Source organism: Musca domestica, unplaced genomic scaffold (assembly GCF_030504385.1).
Source record: "Musca domestica strain aabys unplaced genomic scaffold, Musca_domestica.polishedcontigs.V.1.1 5, whole genome shotgun sequence".
NCBI classification, from domain to species: Eukaryota; Metazoa; Arthropoda; class Insecta; order Diptera; family Muscidae; genus Musca; species Musca domestica.
In genome coordinates this window covers 7,280,308-7,302,923 of record NW_026712346.1, presented here as the reverse complement: position 1 = coordinate 7,302,923, position 22,616 = coordinate 7,280,308, and the positions used below count along the sequence as shown (strand labels likewise).

At 35.5% G+C, this 22,616-nt stretch overlaps 1 protein-coding gene across 3 annotated transcripts in view; it reads left to right on the top strand.

The window, feature by feature from the left end:
- Positions 1-18,702, top strand: part of LOC101898580 (guanine nucleotide-binding protein subunit alpha homolog) — a 37,211-nt gene extending 18,509 nt beyond the window's left edge. For all 3 annotated transcript variants that reach the window (XM_059128090.1, XM_011292643.3, XM_059128091.1), the window contains 2 exons: positions 17,743-17,882; positions 17,943-18,702. In XM_059128090.1, coding sequence (XP_058984073.1) covers positions 17,743-17,882; positions 17,943-18,300 — 498 coding nt within the window. In that variant the 3' untranslated portion in view covers positions 18,301-18,702. The remainder of the gene's footprint in view (positions 1-17,742; positions 17,883-17,942) is intronic.
- The last annotated feature ends 3,914 nt before the right edge of the window (positions 18,703-22,616 follow it).

Sequence of the window (22,616 nt, the reverse complement as noted above, 5' to 3'; positions counted from 1 at the left end):
GAAATTTTGTTGAATTCTTATAATTGGTTCCCCGCCACAACTACGTGTTATGTATTTGATGTCTTTTAGTACTAATTTGAGGCCGGTGATAAGCAACAATGATTATATTAAACATGTTTTGGTTTCTTGCAGTAATAAGTTTAATGTGGCTCATATAAACTCACGCAGTATTAGGCCATCTATGAATACAACGAAGTTTTGTGAACTCAAAAATATTTTATCGGGATCAGGCTTGAATTTTCTTGGTATATCTGAAACTTGGCTGAAATCTGATATTCCAACTAGTGCAATAAATGTACCTGGTTATAAATTTGTGAGGAATGACCGTCGATACTCTAGAGGTGGTGGTGTTGGTATATATATTTCTAGTGATATTTCTCATAAAGTTGTTTTCAGATCATCTGTGGTAGGTAAATGCGAATCGCTTTTTATTGAGGTTATGTCTGGCGATGAAAAGGTTCTGTTTGATGTTGTGTATCTTCCTCCTCCAGGTGATATTAATGTTTTTGAAGATATTCATAGTGATTTATTTTTAGAGTATTCAAAAATTGTTATAGTGGGTGATTTTAATACTAATATGTTTGATCCGCATAAATCTATGTCTGTCCGTTCAGTCTGCTTCCGATTAAACTTGTCAGTTTTTCATAATTCCAAACCTACTCACTATGATGTTACACATCGTGCGTCTTCTCTGCTTGATTTTATGCTGATAAATGATTGCGCTATGGTACATCTGTCTGATCAGGCAATATGTCCATCGATATCTGACCATTCACTTATTTTTGCATCGTTAAATATTGGTGTTAATACATTTTGTGATTTTGTTGAGTATCGAGATTACTCTTGTGTTGACTGGCCGGTTTTTTTTTTCTTATCTATCAGCCTTTAATATTGATATGATGAATGTTGTGGATGTTGACGCTAAATGTTCTCAAATATCAAATCTTTTGTTGGGGTTGTTTGATTATGTTCCTTTGGTGCATAGAAAAATGCGATCTGATGATAATTGGATTAGCTCAAATCGCATTACACTTGCTCGATCACTTCGTGATTTGGCTTTTAAGGCTTGCCTTGATAATAAAAGCAATGATAATTGGAAAATTTTTTGTCGTTATCGTAATAGAGCGAAGTTAGTTATTCGTCGTGAGCGTAGAAAGTATTACTCTAAGAAATTTAATACGTTGGGTTCAACTGCTATTTGGCGTTTTTTAGGGCTTCGGGTTGTATTGGTGATGATGATATGTCTCTTGACATTGATGTTGATGATCTGAACTATTGTTTTCAATATAGGAACTCACATATGCCTAATATTGATGTGCAATTGTCTAACGCACGCAGTGATGGATTTTCTTTTAGTTGTGTTCGTATGGAAGAAATTATTAATGCACTAAACCGAATAAAGTCTAAATCTGTCGGAGTTGATGGAATACCTGTGGATTTTTTGAAATTAATCTTTCCATATGTTAGTGATATTATTTTGGATTTGGTCAATTCTGTTTTGATGTCGTCTGTGTTTCCTTGCTTGTGGAAGCAAGCTCGTGTCGTTCCAATTCCAAAGGGGAATGTTGTTCGTGGCCCTGATGATCTCAGGCCTATATCAATTCTCCCTGTGATGGCTAAGGTGTGTGAGCATGTTATGAAGGACCAAATACTTGCTCATATTGCAGGCAAGTTATATAATGGTCAATTTGCTTTCCGTAGGAATCATAATACCACAAGTTTGCTTCTTTACTTAACTGAGTTAGTGAGATCTAACACGAACCTTAAAAAGGATATTGTAATAGTTTCATTGGATTTAACAAGGGCATTTGATTCTCTTTCTCATCAAATATTACTCAGTAAACTGATGTATGAGTTTGATTTTTCTGAGACAGCTTGTAATCTTATTTTATCATATTTGTCTGGTAGATCCCAATTTGTTTATTACAATGGCAGATCCTCAAATGTGGCATTGCTTTCGTGTGGTGTTCCGCAGGGCTCCGTATTAGGTCCTTTGTTTTTCATTTTATATGTCAATAACCTCTCTGAATGTTGCAATGGTGTAAATTGCACTCCTCTCTTATATGCGGATGATGTGTTTCTCGTTTTTACCTATTCTAATATTAATCCTATAGCTTTTGAAAGTGAAATTAATAATTGTCTTGTTCATGTTGGACAGTGGTGTTTTGAACATTGTCTGGTATTGAATCCGTCAAAGACAAAGGCTATTAAGTTTGGCAGTAATGCATATAATCTAAATATTGCTCTCGATGGTAATCTAATTAGTTTTGTAAGCTGTCACAGAATGCTGGGTATTTTAGTAGATGAGAAACTTTCTTTTGAGACTCATGTCGATTCCGTTCAGAGACGAGTTTTTGCTATTATTCGTAGATTATATGGTACTAATTTATTTTTACCATTGTGGGTTAAAAAGAGGTTGGCGAATGCTCTTTTAATGCCTCATATCAATTATGGGCTCGAGCTGGTTTCTGGTACAATAAATTGTATTTGTTTAAGAGTTAAGCGTGTAGTTAATGCTATCGTAAGATTTGTGTATGGCTTGAAGAAACGTGATCATATCTCAAATTTTGTTATAGATTTCCTGGGAGTTTCTTTTGAGCAATTTTTATCTGTTGAGTTATTGCATTATTTTTACAAAACTATCAGAGGTGGTGTTCCTAGGTTTCTGGCTAACATGGTCAGTTTTTCCAGGTCAACTAGGAGTACTCAGATATTAATACCCAGAATAAATAACTTAACATTTGAAAAGTCTTTTTTTGTACGTATTGCACGCTTGTGGAATTATCTACCTATTGAGCTTAGAATTTTTTTCCCATTCTAATAATGCCTTTCGTTTGAAAGTGTTGTATCATGTCCTGCATCCCGGTATATATCCCAATTAGTTTTATTTTCGTTGTTTTGAGCTTTTATTTTCTTTTTTATAATAATTTTTAAATTATTTTTATCGTCGCCTTTATTGTTCACCTTTTTTAAAAAAATTTAATTGCTTGTTGTTGGTTATTTTGCCTCTATTGACTCATTTTTTTTTACTTTAGTTTTTTATTTTTTGTAGTTTTGGCTGGGGAGCCTTTTACAATTTGTTTTTTAATAATGTTATAGTTAATTATAAGTTATTTTGAATTTTTTCTACTTGGTTTTGAGTACCTTATTAATACAATTAATTGGCCTTGGCTTTAGTATTAAGTATGAATTGAATAAAGAAAGAAAGAAAGAAATCAAAATCAAATCAAAAAAAAATTTTGTCAATTCAGAATGACCTCTTGGCATAAAAGTATATAATCTTAAAAAAATGCATTAAAAGATGCCAATAATAATGATAATATAGATTTTGTAGCATTTTGTTACATTTTTTATCGCATGCAATTTTTTCAATATGACTTAAAATATTGAAGTATACATTTTGTAATATTTTTTCACCTTACAACACAGGTTGGGGTTATTATATACAGATTGCAATTATTGCCCGATCCTCACGAAAATGTTCACAAGGGTAGGGTTAGGCTCAGTAGGACTAGACCTATTGTTTTCGAAGAAGTCCGCAATGTATTTAGGGGTTGAAATGGACAAACAACTAAAAATGTTCCTGATTTTGCAGCCGTTATAAAAGTCACAAATAGAAACCAAAGGACACGAAATCTCGCATGAAGTTAGAGTTTAGGACAGCGGGAAGAATGGACTACTACTTCTATGTGAAAAAATACCAACATTACTCACAAGCGATATCCGAAATACACAAAAGGCGAACTTCTGGGTTTTTTATGCTGTTTTCGTTGACGAAATGAGTCTAGATTTGGAGATACAGAGAGGCCTCTTGCTTTTGGAGATGATCGCAAAATATTTAGGGGTTCAAATGAACCAAAAATAGAAAAAATTTTCTGATCACACAATTGAAGTCTGAGAAGAGAGATAAGGACAGGGAAAAATTCCAACATTTTAGATAACCATTGGCTTATATTTATCTCTAAAATGGACCACAACAACTAACAGCACGACGGAGTGCGTAAATATTGGACAAATGTCCCTGGTCAAAATGCTAAGGGTAATATCTGGGCAGTGCTCCGTGACATCATTTCAAAAACGAAATCTTCCAAAATGAATTTAGACATGAGGGGGCTTCTAACATATTGTAGTGTTGTAGGGTATCACATGGTCGGTCTCGCACGACTTAAGCCTTTGCTTACTTCTTAATAATAAACTGTGTGAAATAAATGAAATGAAGATCAGGTTCTCCCTGACATGTCTATCCACCATTAATTGTTTGAAGAACTCACACTATAACATATGGTTATGATTCGTCTGCCCGTGTAAATGGTCCGCTGGAGTCTGGAAGAGGCACCCTGTTAGAGTTGTTAGTGTTAGCAGGTCTCAGACGTGAACAAGTTCTTAAATAAAATGTCAAACTAATATCATATATACTGATTTCAGTAAGTCTTTTGACAAAGTAGATCATACATTATCATTATTAAATCTTGAAAAATCGGTTTCGCAACATTATTCTTATCATGGATATGGTCATCTTTGCAAGGACGTATACCACAGGGAAGGCATTTAGGTCCACTAATTTTTGTACTGTATCTAATGATCTTCCAGCGGTTATACGTTATTCTAAAATCCTAATGTTTGCTGATGATGTCAAACTTTTTTGTATATGGACTCACACATTTTTCCTTTACATGCAACATGATATCTACTCCCTTGTAAATTGGTTCAGTGCTAATGGCATGACGCTAAATCTCAAGAAATGTAAAAAACTGTAGTACACAACCTTTTTAATAGTGATTACCTCATTGGTTTTTGCAAATTAGACAATATTGATTCATTCGTCGATCTTGGCAGATTTTGTTTTATTTTGCATATTGATTCATGTGAAAATAGTCATTGCTTGTTTTTATAAAACGATAGTCTAAAAAAATTGACAATCCTTATGTGATTCGGCCAACTAAAGAATACGGTAGCGTATTGAGGAGTCCTTTATTTTTAAACCATGTTCAACTAAATTGGAATCAGTGCAAACCCAATTCCTTTTATTCGCACTCAAAGAATTAAGGTGGGATAATAATGTCACACTTCCACCATATGAAAATTGCCTAAAACTAATTGATTTTCCGAGATTAGAAAGGAGACGTTTAATGTGTTTTATTTATTGCTAGCTGAACCAGGGGTAGCGAAGCGCACCGATTTGATTTGATTTGATATGCATTCAAAATTGTATATACAAATATTTGTTCAAAATTTAAAAAACGTATTTATTGTAATACTTTTATGGGAAACAAACAAATAGCTCGGTCCACCAATGCCTGAACATGTCAGGAACAGCTGACCATGAGAAAAGCAGGGACATGCCAAATTTAGTCCGCATACACGAAGGGCTTTTCCTTCGGATTTATTAATCTGCAATCTTTTGAAGTTTTTTACTGTTAGCTTAATACCATTGCAAAGCCGTTGTGGGTCAATACTTCTTAATAAGATCATATCCCAATCTGAACCGATTTCAATATAATTTGACAACATTTAGTTTTACACCAAATTCCGTCACACCTTCCATATTTCATGCCGTGTTTGGTGCCTCAAAAATGTGAAATTGGCTGAGAATATATATATATATGCGATTTGTTCGGTTCGGTGTATGTTCGATTTTAATTTTGTCACTCATTCCAAATTACATTGGAATTGAACAAACATATCGTGTTTGGTGCATCAAATAAACGAAATCGGTCGAAAATATATATAGGAGCTATATCCAAATCTGAGACTTTATCTGTATATAAAATCTAAATTTTTGGGAGGTACCCCAAAGTGGAATTTCAACAAGTAAAAAACGAACGATAAAAAAAGCAGTAAGTTCGACCGGGCTGAACTTTGAATACCCTCCACCATTTGGAACGAATTTGAAAATTTTCAAAAAAAAAAATCCCTAAAAAATTCTGTTAAAATTTTAAAAATACCGAATATAGACGTTATATTTGGGTCTATACGACGTGGATCTACATAGACATTGTTTGTCATAAACCATTACCATATTCATAAACGGTGAATAATGTAGCTTAAATCATCAAAATATCGTATATAGGGAGGTATCGTTATATCGGAGCTGTGCGAAGACCTGGACCAGCATAGACGATTTTCTGTCAGAGGCTGTAGCATCCATTACGAACTTCAAATACGATATCTCAAACAATTTCGGTGGGTTTTTCACCTAAACTCGTCAAAATAACGAATATAGAGAGGTACTGATATATGGGGCCTACACGAAGACCTGGACCTGCATAGACAATTTTCTGTCACAGACTGTAGTTCTCATTACGAACTTCAAATATCAAGTTTGAAATAATTCCGGTGAATAATGTCGCTAAAATCATCAAAATACCGAATATGGGAGGTACCGTTATATGGGGGCTATACGAAGACGGGGACCTGCACAGATAATTTTCTGTCTTGGGCTGTAGTATCCATTTCGAACTTCAAATACCAAATTTGGAACAATTCTGGTGAAATGATTGTATTTTTGTTTGTTTGTAATTTATGGACTCGAAAACCGATGAACAGATTTTCCTGAAAATTTCTAAGTATACTACAACATCGCCTGAAAGTAACATAGGCTATATACATTTTTATACCCTCCACCATTCTATGGAGGATATATTAACTTTGTCATTCCGTTTGTAACTTCTCATAATACTCATAGTAGACCCTACCAATTGTATATATTCTGGATCCGCATAAAATTCTTAGTCGAATTGGAGATGTCCGTCGGTCTGATGCAATCACGCTATCTTTTGAAATTACTTATGCAGGTCCTCGTCTTCGTGTAGCCCCCAAATAACTGTTTTCATTCAAGTGGTATATTTCAACGGTTTTTTTTTTTTTTTGAAAATTTCTAGTATCTTCCTTACGGCTGCTTTAATTTTTTCCCCTGCTTCCTCGAGCTGCTGCTGCAAAGTGTCAATATATACAGGATTTCTTTCTTCGCTTATTGGTGACCCTGCTCCCTGTGGCTTTCCAAATTCATATTGTCCGAGCACACTTTTTGTATATGCCTTTCCATTTTATGACTGCACACTCGGCCAATTGAGATGCAATGTTAGCCTTTTCGTAGCTCTACCTCTTTCCATTGAATAAGGACTTGTCAGTAGGAACATGTATGTCCCAAATTTTTTATCGACCACAACAACGCACAGATCATATACGATTTACTGAACTTTCTGGATTGTCTGGGGAACGTTCTTTTTAAAGCTTTAACTCTTGTAGGACTAATACTTGTCTTAAACAAGAACTTTTTAATTATTATCGTTTTGAATAGTTTTAAATTGGCTCGCCGATGCCAATGTTGCACAGAAATGACCTGCCAAGAACAAGAAGCTTTTTTCGTGGTCCATCTTGTTTGTCGGAGGACCATTGGATGTCCTCTTTTCAAAATGAGATACGTATATTTGTTTTTAGTTGGAACTTTTTTTGTCCTTGTTAAAAAATGTTTTTCTTAAGTACTACAAAAACAAATCTAACTTAACCTATTCTTATTTTTTCTAATATTGAATAGAGATTTGCAGGACTGCTTGCCCCTTCATTCAAGTGGTTTTGGCTACCTACTGAGCGCAATGAAATCATGTGTATGGGTTATAACCTTAATTATCTGACACATTATCGTATGCAACATCGCAACAAGGCCACTGGTTTGCACATGTCATATTTTATGGTGATTGTGCACATGTCATATTTTATGGTGGATGGGAAACTGATAATTTTGAAATATTTATTTTAATTGCACTCCAAAACGTGTACAAAGATTTTTTACAGTAAGGAACTACTCTAGTTATAAAGATATACAAGTTAAATAAAAAAGGAAAGATTAAATTTAAGACTGTTAATGACAATAATTAAAAATATAATAACTTCGACTCTTTATGACAGAATGAGAACTACTTCCCTAAAAAATAGACGAGGTAATTATGATACAAAATATAATTTATAGTTTTGGGTACAGATTGAGAGTTACCGCAGATAGCTGTGATATGCACGACCTCAACATGTGGTGTTTTGTGGTCGGAATTATGTTCCTCCTGATCTGCACATTCAGCTTTATTCTTGTCTCCGCAGCCTATGTGTTAGAGTTATGATGATTTTAGTCATATTTTTTATATTTTTTTAGTCATATTTTTCCACAGAAATGTTTCAAATTTGTTTCGCAATAGATACCAACCAATTGTCTACAATTGTCTACATAGGCCCACGTTTTTTATTAATGAAAACAACACATACCAACGGTCTGTTTTTCTTTTTTTTTTTAAGGTTGCTTTCACTTGAATCGTTTGTCTTCAAACGTATTCGTTTTTATTTTTGCTTTTATATAAATTTTGAAACCTGATGTCCATTGCCGAAAAACTTTGAAATGTCAGTGTTTTCGTAACCATTATATTGTTATGTTTTTGATTTAATTTCATTATGAATTGTGCTGTTTGTGACAACACCAATAAATTCAAAACATTAAAAAAAAATAAAATAAAATTGAAAAATATCTAAAAAACATTTGAAGAATATGACTTGCAAGATGCGCTAGCAAAATGTTGATGTGTTAAAATAGATCATACACATGCAATGTTGGCATAATTCTGTATCAAACGGCCAATGAACGGCCAAAACATGAAAAGTATTTGCTTCAAAAACCCAAATAATGGAAAAATATAGTTACAAAAAAAAAAAAACCAGGCTGAAAAAAAGAGGCTACTAAAAGAAAAAAAAAAAGAGGCTACTAATTGTAAAAAATTGTGTAATTGTACCCTACCTTGTATTCACCCTATCTCTCTCGACACAAGAGAAATGACGGGCTGCCAATTCAAGCCATTTATCAGAGTGGGTTACACATTGGTTAAATTTTGACTCTCCTCTTATTCGCTCTGTCTTGTCATTACCTAGAACGGGATGTCAACACTCATGGTGAGCAATACAATCCCCTAGTACCAGTCAGTTATTGCCTTCCAAAAGCGGAATAATATTTGGAAAAAATGCGGTTTAAATCTATTAACTGGCGGAATATAAACAATAAGCACCTCTACCTCGGCAGCTCCACACATGACCAGCAGCCAATCCTTGACCTATCAAAGGCATTTGACACGGTCAATCATGCCACACTGTTTGAGGACGTACAGAGAACTACCCTCCTCCAAGTTTGAAACGTTGGATAATCAACTATATGCGTGGACGCCAGTCGTACGTGGAATTCCGGAACGAGAAGTCCAAAGCCCGTAGAGTGAAACAGGGAGTTCCCCAAGGCGGGGTGATATCTCCGGAACTGTTTAACCTCTACCTTTCCGGAATTCCTCGCCCTCCAGACGGCATTGAGATCGTAACGTATGCGGATGATTGTACGATCATGGCGTCAGGTCCAGTGGTCGATAACATATGCGAAAGGTTGAACCCTTATCTCGCGGAGCTTGCCGGATACTTCCACGCAAGGAATATGAAAATATCCGCCATCTTGTTTGTCGGAGGACCATTGGATGTCCTCTTTTCAAAATGAGATACGTATATTTGTTTTTAGTTGGAACTTTTTTTGTCCTTGTTAAAAAATGTTTTTCTTAAGTACTACAAAAACAAATCTAACTTAACCTATTCTTATTTTTTCTAATATTGAATAGAGATTTGCAGGACTGCTTGCCCCTTCATTCAAGTGGTTTTGGCTACCTACTGAGCGCAATGAAATCATGTGTATGGGTTATAACCTTAATTATCTGACACATTATCGTATGCAACATCGCAACAAGACCACTGGTTTGCACATGTCATATTTTATGGTGGATGGGAAACTGATAATTTTGAAATATTTATTTTAATTGCACTCCAAAACGTGTACAAAGAATTTTTTACAGTAAGGAACTACTCTAGTTATAAAGATATACAAGTTAATTAAAAAAGGAAAGATTAAATTTAAGACTGTTAATGACAATAATTAAAAATATAATAACTTCGACTCTTTATGACAGAATGAGAACTACTTCCCTAAAAAATAGACGAGGTAATTATGATACAAAATATAATTTATAGTTTTGGGTACAGATTGAGAGTTACCGCAGATAGCTGTGATATGCACGACCTCAACATGTGGTGTTTTGTGGTCGGAATTATGTTCCTCCTGATCTGCACATTCAGCTTTATTCTTGTCTCCGCAGCCTATGTGTTAGAGTTATGATGATTTTAGTCATATTTTTTTATATTTTTTAGTCATATTTTTCCACAGAAATGTTTCAAATTTGTTTCGCAATAGATACCAACCAATTGTCTACAATTGTCTACATAGGCCCACGTTTTTTTATTAATGAAAACAACACATACCAACGGTCTGTTTTTCTTTTTTTTTAAGGTTGCTTTCACTTGAATCGTTTGTCTTCAAACGTATTCGTTTTTATTTTTGCTTTTATATAAATTTTGAAACCTGATGTCCATTGCCGAAAAACTTTGAAATGTCAGTGTTTTCGTAACCATTATATTTTTATGTTTTTGATTTAATTTCATTATGAGTTGTGCTGTTTGTGACAACACCAATAAATTCAAAACATTAAAAAAAAATAAAATAAAATTGAAAAATATCTAAAAAACATTTGAAGAATATGACTTGCAAGATGCGCTAGCAAAATGTTGATGTGTTAAAATAGATCATACACATACAATGTTGGCATAATTCTGTATCAAACGGCCAATGAATGGCCAAAACATGAAAAGTATTTGCTTCAAAAACCCAAATAATGGAAAAATATAGTTACAAAAAAAACCAGGCTGAAAAAAAGAGGCTACTAAAAGAAAAAAAAAGAGGCTACTAATTGTAAAAAATTGTGTAATTGTACCCTACCTTGTATTCACCCTATCTCTCTCGTCACAAGAGAAATGACGGGCTGCCAATTCAAGCCATTTATCAGAGTGGGTTACACATTGGTTACATTTGACTCTCCTCTTATTCGCTCTGTCTTGTCATTACCTAGAACGGGATGTCAACACTCATGGTGAGCAATACAATCCCCTAGTACCAGTCAGTTATTGCCTTCCAAAAGCGGAATAATATTTGGAAAAAATGCGGTTTAAATCTATTAACTGGCGGAATATAAACAATAAGCACCTCTACCTCGGCAGCTCCACACATGACCAGCAGCCAATCCTTGACCTATCAAAGGCATTTGATACGGTCAATCATGCCACACTGTTTGAGGACGTACAGAGAACTACCCTCCTCCAAGTTTGAAACATTGGATAATCAACTATATGCGTGGACGCCAGTCGTACGTGGAATTCCGGAACGAGAAGTCCAAAGCCCGTAGAGTGAAACAGGGAGTTCCCCAAGGCGGGGTGATATCTCCGGAACTGTTTAACCTCTACCTTTCCGGAATTCCTCGCCCTCCAGACGGCATTGAGATCGTAACGTATGCGGATGATTGTACGATCATGGCGTCGGGTCCAGTGGTCGATGACATATGCGAAAGGTTGAACCCTTATCTCGCGGAGCTTGCCGTATACTTCCACGCAAGGAATATGAAAATATCCGCCATCTTGTTTGTCGGAGGACCATTGGATGCCCTCTTTTCAAAATGAGATACGTATATTTGTTTTTAGTTGGAACTTTTTTTGTCCTTGTTAAAAAATGTTTTTCTTAAGTACTACAAAAACAAATCTAGCTTAACCTATTCTTATTTTTTCTAATATTGAATAGAGATTTGCAGGACTGCTTGTCCCTTCATTCAAGTGGTTTTGGCTACCTACTGAGCGCAATGAAATCATGTGTATGGGTTATAACCTTAATTATCTGACACATTATCGTATGCAACATCGCAACAAGACCACTGGTTTGCACATGTCATATTTTATGGTGATTGTGCACATGTCATATTTTATGGTGGATGGGAAACTGATAATTTTGAAATATTTATTTTAATTGCACTCCAAAACGTGTACAAAGAATTTTTTACAGTAAGGAACTACTCTAGTTATAAAGATATACAAGTTAATTAAAAAAGGAAAGATTAAATTTAAGACTGTTAATGACAATAATTAAAAATATAATAACTTCGACTCTTTATGACAGAATGAGAACTACTTCCCTAAAAAATAGACGAGGTAATTATGATACAAAATATAATTTATAGTTTTGGGTACAGATTGAGAGTTACCGCAGATAGCTGTCGGAATTATGTTCCTCCTGATCTGCACATTCAGCTTTATTCTTGTCTCCGCAGCCTATGTGTTAGAGTTATGATGATTTTAGTCATATTTTTTATATTTTTTTAGTCATATTTTTCCACAGAAATGTTTCAAATTTGTTTCGCAATAGATACCAACCAATTGTCTACAATTGTCTACATAGGCCCACGTTTTTTTATTAATGAAAACAACACATACCAATGGTCTGTTTTTCTTTTTTTTTAAGGTTGCTTTCACTTGAATCGTTTGTCTTCAAACGTATTCGTTTTTATTTTTGCTTTTATATAAATTTTGAAACCTGATGTCTATTGCCGAAAAACTTTGAAATGTCAGTGTTTTCGTAACCATTATATTGTTATGTTTTTGATTTAATTTCATTATGAGTTGTGCTGTTTGTGACAACACCAATAAATTCAAAACATTAAAAAAAATAAAATAAAATTGAAAAATATCTAAAAAACATTTGAAGAATATGACTTGCAAGATGCGCTAGCAAAATGTTGATGTGTTAAAATAGATCATACACATACAATGTTGGCATAATTCTGTATCAAACGGCCAATGAACGGCCAAAACATGAAAAGTATTTGCTTCAAAAACCCAAATAATGGAAAAATATAGTTACCAAAAAAAAAAAACCAGGCTGAAAAAAAGAGGCTACTAAAAGAAAAAAAAAAAGAGGCTACTAATTGTAAAAAATTGTGTAATTGTACCCTACCTTGTATTCACCCTATCTCTCTCGACACAAGAGAAATGACGGGCTGCCAATTCAAGCCATTTATCAGAGTGGGTAACACATTGGTTACATTTGACTCTCCTCTTATTCGCTCTGTCTTGTCATTACCTAGAACGGGATGTCAACACTCATGGTGAGCAATACAATCCCCTAGTACCAGTCAGTTATTGCCTTCCAAAAGCGGAATAATATTTGGAAAAAATGCGGTTTAAATCTATTAACTGGCGGAATATAAACAATAAGCACCTCTACCTCGGCAGCTCCACACATGACCAGCAGCCAATCCTTGACCTATCAAAGGCATTTGACACGGTCAATCATGCCACACTGTTTGAGGACGTACAGAGAACTACCCTCCGGCCAAGTTTGAAACGTTGGATAATCAACTATATGCGTGGACGCCAGTCGTACGTGGAATTCCGGAACGAGAAGTCCAAAGCGCGTAGAGTGAAACAGGGAGTTCCCCAAGGCGGGGTGATATCTCCGGAACTGTTTAACCTCTACCTTTCCGGAATTCCTCGCCCTCCAGACGGCATTGAGATCGTAACGTATGCGGATGATTGTACGATCATGGCGTCGGGTCCAGTGGTCGATGACATATGCGAAAGGTTGAACCCCTATCTCGCGGAGCTTGCCGGATACTTCCACGCAAGGAATATGAAAATATCCGCCATCTTGTTTGTCGGAGGACCATTGGATGTCCTCTTTTCAAAATGAGATACGTATATTTGTTTTTAGTTGGAACTTTTTTTGTCCTTGTTAAAAAATGTTTTTCTTAAGTACTACAAAAACAAATCTAACTTAACCTATTCTTATTTTTTCTAATATTGAATAGAGATTTGCAGGACTGCTTGCCCCTTTATTCAAGTGGTTTTGGCTACCTACTGAGCGCAATGAAATCATGTGTATGGGTTATAACCTTAATTATCTGACACATTATCGTATGCAACATCGCAACAAGACCACTGGTTTGCACATGTCATATTTTATGGTGGATGGGAAACTGATAATTTTGAAATATTTATTTTAATTGCACTCCAAAACGTGTACAAAGAATTTTTTACAGTAAGGAACTACTCTAGTTATAAAGATATACAAGTTAATTAAAAAAGGAAAGATTACATTTAAGACTGTTAATGACAATAATTAAAAATATAATAACTTCGACTCTTTATGACAGAATGAGAACTACTTCCCTAAAAAAAAGACGAGGTAATTATGATACAAAATATAATTTATAGTTTTGGGTACAGATTGAGAGTTACCGCAGATAGCTGTGATATGCACGACCTCAACATGTGGTGTTTTGTGGTCGGAATTATGTTCCTCCTGATCTGCACATTCAGCTTTATTCTTGTCTCCGCAGCCTATGTGTTAGAGTTATGATGATTTTAGTCATATTTTTTATATTTTTTTAGTCATATTTTTCCACAGAAATGTTTCAAATTTGTTTCGCAATAGATACCAACCAATTGTCTACAATTGTCTACATAGGCCCACGTTTTTTTATTAATGAAAACAACACATACCAACGGTCTGTTTTTCTTTTTTTTTTAAGGTTGCTTTCACTTGAATCGTTTGTCTTCAAACGTATTCGTTTTTATTTTTGCTTTTATATAAATTTTGAAACCTGATGTCCATTGCCGAAAAACTTTGAAATGTCAGTGTTTTCGTAACCATTATATTGTTATGTTTTTGATTTAATTTCATTATGAGTTGTGCTGTTTGTGACAACACCAATAAATTCAAAACATTAAAAAAAAATAAAATAAAATTGAAAAATATCTAAAAAACATTTGAAGAATATGACTTGCAAGATGCGCTAGCAAAATGTTGATGTGTTAAAATAGATCATACACATACAATGTTGGCATAATTCTGTATCAAACGGCCAATGAACGGCCAAAACATGAAAAGTATTTGCTTCAAAAACCCAAATAATGGAAAAATATAGTTACAAAAAAAAAAAAAAAAAACCAGGCTGAAAAAAAGAGGCTACTAAAAGAAAAAAAAGAGGCTACTAATTGTAAAAAATTGTGTAATTGTACCCTACCTTGTATTCACCCTATCTCTCTCGACACAAGAGAAATGACGGGCTGCCAATTCAAGCCATTTATCAGAGTGGGTAACACATTGGTTACATTTGACTCTCCTCTTATTCGCTCTGTCTTGTCATTACCTAGAACGGGATGTCAACACTCATGGTGAGCAATACAATCCCCTAGTACCAGTCAGTTATTGCCTTCCAAAAGCGGAATAATATTTGGAAAAAATGCGGTTTAAATCTATTAACTGGCGGAATATAAACAATAAGCACCTCTACCTCGGCAGCTCCACACATGACCAGCAGCCAATCCTTGACCTATCAAAGGCATTTGACACGGTCAATCATGCCACACTGTTTGAGGACGTACAGAGAACTACCCTCCGGCCAAGTTTGAAACGTTGGATAATCAACTATATGCGTGGACGCCAGTCGTACGTGGAATTCCGGAACGAGAAGTCCAAAGCCCGTAGAGTGAAACAGGGAGTTCCCCAAGGCGGGGTGATATCTCCGGAACTGTTTAACCTCTACCTTTCCGGAATTCCTCGCCCTCCAGACGGCATTGAGATCGTAACGTATGCGGATGATTGTACGATCATGGCGTCGGGTCCAGTGGTCGATGACATATGCGAAAGGTTGAACCCCTATCTCGCGGAGCTTGCCGGATACTTCCACGCAAGGAATATGAAAATATCCGCCACGAAATCAACGGCCACACTCTTTACCACATGGTCTGCGGAGATGAGAACACAGCTGAATGTTCAGGTCGAGGGGAATCTAATACCGACCACGAACTACCCCAAGATTCTTGGGGTAACGTTCGACAGCATGTTCAAGTCTTCCGCGCAAGCCACAGCTATCTGCGACAAGATGAAAAGTAGGAACAAGGTCCTCAAGGCGCTAGCCGGCAGCTCTTGGGGTGCGGACAAAGAAACCTTGTTGGCATCTTATAACGCGATAGGTCGGTCTGTGGTCAGCTATTCGGCTCCAGTATGGTCTGCGAATACTAGTGCTACGCAGTGGAAGCATATCCAGACCTGCCAGAACGCTGCCCTGAGAACTGCTACAGGGTGCCTCCTCATGACACCAGTGGACCATCTACATGAGGAGGCGAAAGTCCTTCCCTTACGTCAGCATAATCATATGCTTTCGTTGCAGTACCTGCTTGGGTGTTACCGTGAGAGTCATCCTAACCATCATATGGTGGATAACTCTCCCCCACCCAGGCGTGTCAGGAAGGACATACATGATCTAGAGAGGGAGGTCCAGCGCTACAAGAGAGAGCCTCTAGATCAAGAAGCCTATCAGGCAGGTCCGAGTGGCATTCACACCGATGCAGTCGCGGATGCTATTAGCAGTTATAAAGTGAATGCCGTCCTCGGAGTCCACCCCCCCATCCATTGCAGTCGAAGAACGTCAGCTGCCTAGACAAACCAGGGTAGTTTTGGCGCAATTACGTTCAGGATGGTGTAGTCGTCTCAATTCGTATTGGGCACGAATTGATGAAGATGTGCGTGACGCCTGTCCGGCGTGCGATACAGGCCCACACAATACGCTTCACTCCAGAAGATCTCTGGCTACAGCCCGTTAAAGTAGCCGAATTTCTAAACCTGGAGCTGGAACCAGATTAGCAGAACGCAAACACATACATGTACTACTGCTACAACAACAACAACCAGCAGTCAATACATTCCATGATCTTTACGTAGATAGATATATATTGAACAGAATGGTGTAACAGGAGGTGCCGTGTCATGATCCCCATTACAATAATGGGGATTATGACAGTTTTTTACTCGGTCACAATCCCCATAATTGCAATGGGGATTATGTCCGGGTGCCGTAACAGGAACGCTAATTCCATACTTCTTCTTCTTGTGCGATTCTTCCTTAATATGTGATAAGTATTACATTGTTGTAGGATGCAATTTTCATTGAACTTATTTTCACTCTCATTAGTTTTATCTCGAAGTGCCCTGAAATTGGGTTACAAAAACGATATGCGGTATATAATGCTGTTTAGGAGACTGCGGTTGAATTCCATATTCTGAGGACGACTCGATAAACGACGATAAAAACGAAGGCGTTATTGCAGAACGTTGTCACGTAACCACCAACTTCCTTTTCTGAAAATAATTAAAATCGAAAATTAATGATGCTAATTTTTAACAGTTCATATATTGTTCATTGTTTTATATTTCATATCTAATCTCTTATTTTTCTCTATTTTGTTAATGTTCGTAACTCATCTTAAAGTGCATGGATGCAACAAATTCAAGCATTTAATTTATAAAATATTAATTGTGTTATCAGAAACAAAAATATATCCAGACCTTTTTTACCATTCTGCAGCAATCACGACAAGCTACAATTTTGAACACGGTAAATTGATCTAGTTTAAATTTCACAAAGTAATTTTTCGTATGTTGAAATTAAAAACGTTGGGTAAAAAATGGTAAATGTTTGAAATTGAAATTTATATTAAAAATTTTGTTTGGGTAACAAACGTGTTATCGTAGTAAGAAAGGTGATTTTTTTGTACAGTAAGTCGAATATAAAATTTAGACCATCTCTGTTAACGCGTCGTAATAATATAGATATGAGTTAAGTATTGAATATTTTCTGTGATTTTTTGACTGACCCACACAACTGTGTTATTCTTATTCATTACATTTTTATTTTATGGTAGATTAAAAAGTTGGTCTTGGACTATATCACGATATTTCAATTCTGCAGATAAAAAAATATAATGCTTTTTATCTTTCTTCTATATATTTTACAGAACATACCTTTTGTGTTTGTAGATGTGGGAGGACAACGAACACAAAGACAGAAATGGACACGATGTTTTGATTCGTCAGTTACATCTATAATATTTTTAGTTTCGACGTCCGAGTTCGATCAAGTTTTAGCAGAAGATAGGTATGCCACATTTAAACTGAAATTCGATAGTACGTAAAATGAATTTTTCCTATCTTGCAGAATGACAAATCGCTTGGAAGAGTCCAGAAATATTTTTGATACTATTGTAAATAATAACACGTTTAAAGGTATCTCGATTATTTTATTTTTAAACAAAATGGATTTACTGGAGCTTAAAGTCAAAAACCCAGAGACTGATATACGTTGGTTCTACCCCCAATTCCATGGAAATCCGCACTCTCTTTTAGATGTTCAAAACTTTATCCTGCAAATGTTTATGAGCGTACGAAAAGTTCAACAAAGTCGTACATATCATCATTTTACCACCGCCATAGACACACGTAATATTAACGTTGTCTTTAATTCCGTAAAAGATACAATCCTACAAAGAAACTTAAATGCACTAATGTTGCAGTAGTACAGAAGTATTCACCCTAGTGTTAGGTAGGCGCTATCTTTTTTGTGTCTGTTTATGTTCTTTAAAAGTACGCGATAACAGTGCCAAAAAGTCTTTATACATATGAATATATAACAATATTTTTTATATGAACTACATACATTGATGACATAGAATCACATAGAAGAATGTGGGTTTATAACATGAACTCAAAGAGAATTAGAAGCAAATAAAAAAGAAAATACACAATTCCAATACGTTTGGAGCACTGATGAATACATATGAAATATACATATTTGATTGATACATACACACGTAAAGTGTGTATTAAATTTGTAAAAAAGTGTAGTATACCATTTCAAGAAGAAACTTTATTATAAGAAGCCACAAATTAATCATTGTGATGACCGAATATATATATATATATATATATATATATATATATATATATATATATATATATATATATATATATATATATATATATATATATATATATATAGTGCTCGACAAAATTATTGGCAAGTTACTTTTGACAAAATTTTAGCAGTTATAAATGTTAAGAACACTAAAGGTTTTGTTTATCGTATTCACTTAAAACATCGAAATTTGAAAATAACGATATAGTATTAATAAAATTGATAACTTGGAATTTTTTAACATAGTTCGAAATAATAATGATGTAAAATAATCATTCGTAATGAAATGAAAAGGTAACCTATGTAACAAAATAATTTTTTGGGAACATAACATAATTAACTTTAAATTTTAGTACATTCTAAAATTGTCATCCTTGTCTAAAACTAATTTGGAATGAACATTTTAAAATACTAATAATTATCGTGTAGAATTTATTTCAAGAAAACAATTTAAAAAGTTATAAAATGTATTATTATGAATAAAATCGGAATTTTTCATAAATTGTTTTTAAGAGAAACTTATGTCAATAATATTGCCTGCACTGTATAACTGCGATGTATATTTTGGTATTAACATATTTTTATACACACATGTAGCTATAATTACGTATTTGAAATGATAATTCTCCTTTGGAGGAATATGTATGAACATTTTACTGTAAGAAATAAAAATAAGTTATAAAGTTTATAAATAAAGTATATTTTTACATACGTAAACAGCTTGACTGCATTCGTATTTACAAAATATATCAGTAGGCGTTTTTGGGCTTGCTCCTAAAGACAAACATTTTTCTTAACTAAGGAAAGACATTTTTATTTCTAGTGAAAAAAGTATTTACTTGGAAACTTTCTACGACATAAATAAAGTATATTTTTACATACGTAAACAGCTTGACTGCATTCGTATTTACAAAATATATCGGTAGGCGTTTTTGGGCTTGCTCCTAAAGAAAACATTTTTCTTAACTAAGGAAAGACATTTTTATTTCTGGTGAAAAAAGTATTTACTTGGAAACTTTCAACGACATAGGGTTATTTTTTGTTTAGTGAGTAGCATATTTGCAACTGTATAATTTATTGCACCACAGTTGAAAGTGAAGAAAAATTAAATGTATTTCCTCATGTGCAACAGTCCTGACACGTCCGATTTGGACAGTGCCAAATTTTTAAAATTAAATACAAGTATAACAAAAATACAATCTTTTTAACGGAAAAAAATATCAACAATTATTCTTTTTTTAATTTTCTATATATAAGCTACTGCATTTAAATTCATTGTGACCTTAGTTTAGGTGGTTATTTTTCTGATCTTATAAACGTGCGAAGGTCGGCGATTGTTTGCAGAACATTACCCGGGTGAAATTAATTAGAAATAATTTGTTTCTTTGGTAAATAACAGTCTCCACTCAACTAATACCTTAAGGTTTGCAACACATGCCTAACAGTCTTCAACAAACGAAAAGGAAATTGTTTAAAACATTCTCATAGATGGAAAACATGGCAAAGAATCCTGTAGAAAATATGAAGGTCAATGATTTGATGGAAATCATGAAATCAACGATGAATGGTATACTGAAAAAAAAATCATTCAATCTCCCAACCTAATAGGATATAGAAGAAGTAAGGGATGAAATATCGGTTGCTACGGCCGAAATCTCTTTTCATAGAACCGAAAACCGAATGCAAAAAGAAGAAAAAAAACATTCTTAAAAGCAAAATTCGAGATCATGATGTTAAATTGCGTTGTCAGGAATACGCGTCACGAGTAAAAAATAAATTTTTAAAGGACTTGAAAATATTAATGCTGTTATGCAGATTTGTAGAGAAAACTGAACATATCCCCAACAATTACATCAGCCTGTACTCTATTTCAACTGATGAGAAAAGGAGTCCAAGAAGTACAAATTTGTGGTAAGAGATATATATATATATATATATATATATATATGAAATAAATTCTTCACGGTAATTATTAGTATTTCATTCTATTTTATTCCAAATTAGTTTTAGACAAGGATGACAATTTTAGAATGTATTTAAGGAGTTCAAGAAGTACAAACTTGTGGTAAGAGAGGGTTGAATGAAAATTGAATGAAAATTGGAAACAAAAGAAAAAAAAAAAGTATATATATGCTACGGTTCCAATGTTGCAACACTTCAGATGTTCTAGCCACTTTTTCCTCTTATGCTCCTGTACCAACCGGTTGACTTCCACTGTCAAATCACTGATTCTAGGATTAGTAGGGTTGGTACGACGGAGATCATCACGCTCGTTTACTGATCCCGCTGCCTCTGCTGGGAAGTTTGGTCTTATCTCGGGTATTCGACCAGCAGGTATATAGCGAGCGACTGTAGCTTTGATGATGTTTCGGAAAATCCTTTCTGTTATCCGAACATCAGAAGGGTTGGGCAGTTCTCTGAAGCGGCGGTTGGTTAATTCTCTGAACTCTGGCCAGTGAGCTTTCCCATGGTTAAGGAAAGTGCAGCGTTCACTCGGGCGACCTGCTTTTGGAGACGATTATCGGGAGATGGTCTGAGCGAAGAGAAATGACGAGCTGCCAAGTCCAGTCATTTATCAAACTGGGTGACACTATGGTTAAGTCTGGTGAACTATGACACTCTCCTCTTATTCGGGTGGGGCATCCTCGTTAACTGTGCAGAATGTGGATCAGTCAATCTGCTCTGCCAGCGCTGAACCCTTTGGTCATTACCTAGGGCGGAATTCCACAAATCATCGTGGGCATTAAAATCCCCTAGTACCAGGCGGTTATTGCCTACCAACCATGGACTAATATCAGGCAAATAGCGCGGTTCACAGCTATTAATCGGCGGGATATACACATTAAGCACCTCTACCTCGACAGTTCCACACTTGACTGCTACCCCTATACATTCCATGTATGGGTCACTAGAGACTAGCTCAAGCGAGATAGGTCTGTACTGAACAGAATGGTGTAACAGGAACACTAATCCCCCACCTCCATTTCTGGTGCGATCCTTCCTTATTACGTTGTAACCATAACAACGTTGTAGGCTGCAATTTTCATTCAGCTTGGTTATCTTCACCGCTGTGAACTTAATATTCCTCCGACTCATAAATTCCACTATCTCATCTATTTTGCCTCGGAGTCCGTTGCAATTGAATTGCAAGAATGATGCACAATCCTGAGTTGGAACAGCAACATGTGGCGTTAGGTGCTGTGGTGTTGGTTGCTGTTCTGGAGACTGCGGTGGAGTGCCATACTCCGACGACGTCTCTGATGAGGACGACGAAGAAGTTGACTCGCTGGGGACTACGTTACTGCATCAAGTCGCAACATAACCCCTTTCGCTGTAGTCTCGCAAACGCCTTAGTCCGGAACAGTTCTTAAAGTACACCCATTCTCTACATCCATTACATCGCACCGAAACAGATCTGTGGATGACGTTCTGACAAACCGAGCAGAACCAAGGTCCGGGGTATTCCTCAATCCCGGCATGGACCAATAAAATCCGGAGCAAGCATTCCGGGATATGCTGCTCCCAATGCAGAAAAATAAACAAATACAAACATGTACATACTGGGTTGGCAGCCGCTGGCTGAAAGAGGGATCTTGTTGTTTCGGGTCAATCCGGTATCGTAGAACCCGTTGCCGTGGGTAAAATCACCAAAATACCGAATATCGGGAGGTACCGTTATATGGGGGCTGTATGAAAACGTGGACCTACATGGCCCATTTACGAACTTAACCTGTTTTCTGGAAAAATAAAAATGTGTGCAAAATTTTAGTCTTCTATCTTAATTCGTTCGAAAGATAGCATGATTACAACAGACAGACAGACGGACATCGTTAAATCAACTTAGAATTTTACGCTGATCAAGAATATATATACTTTGTTGGGTCTGACATGAGTATTTTGAGGAGTTACAAACGGAAT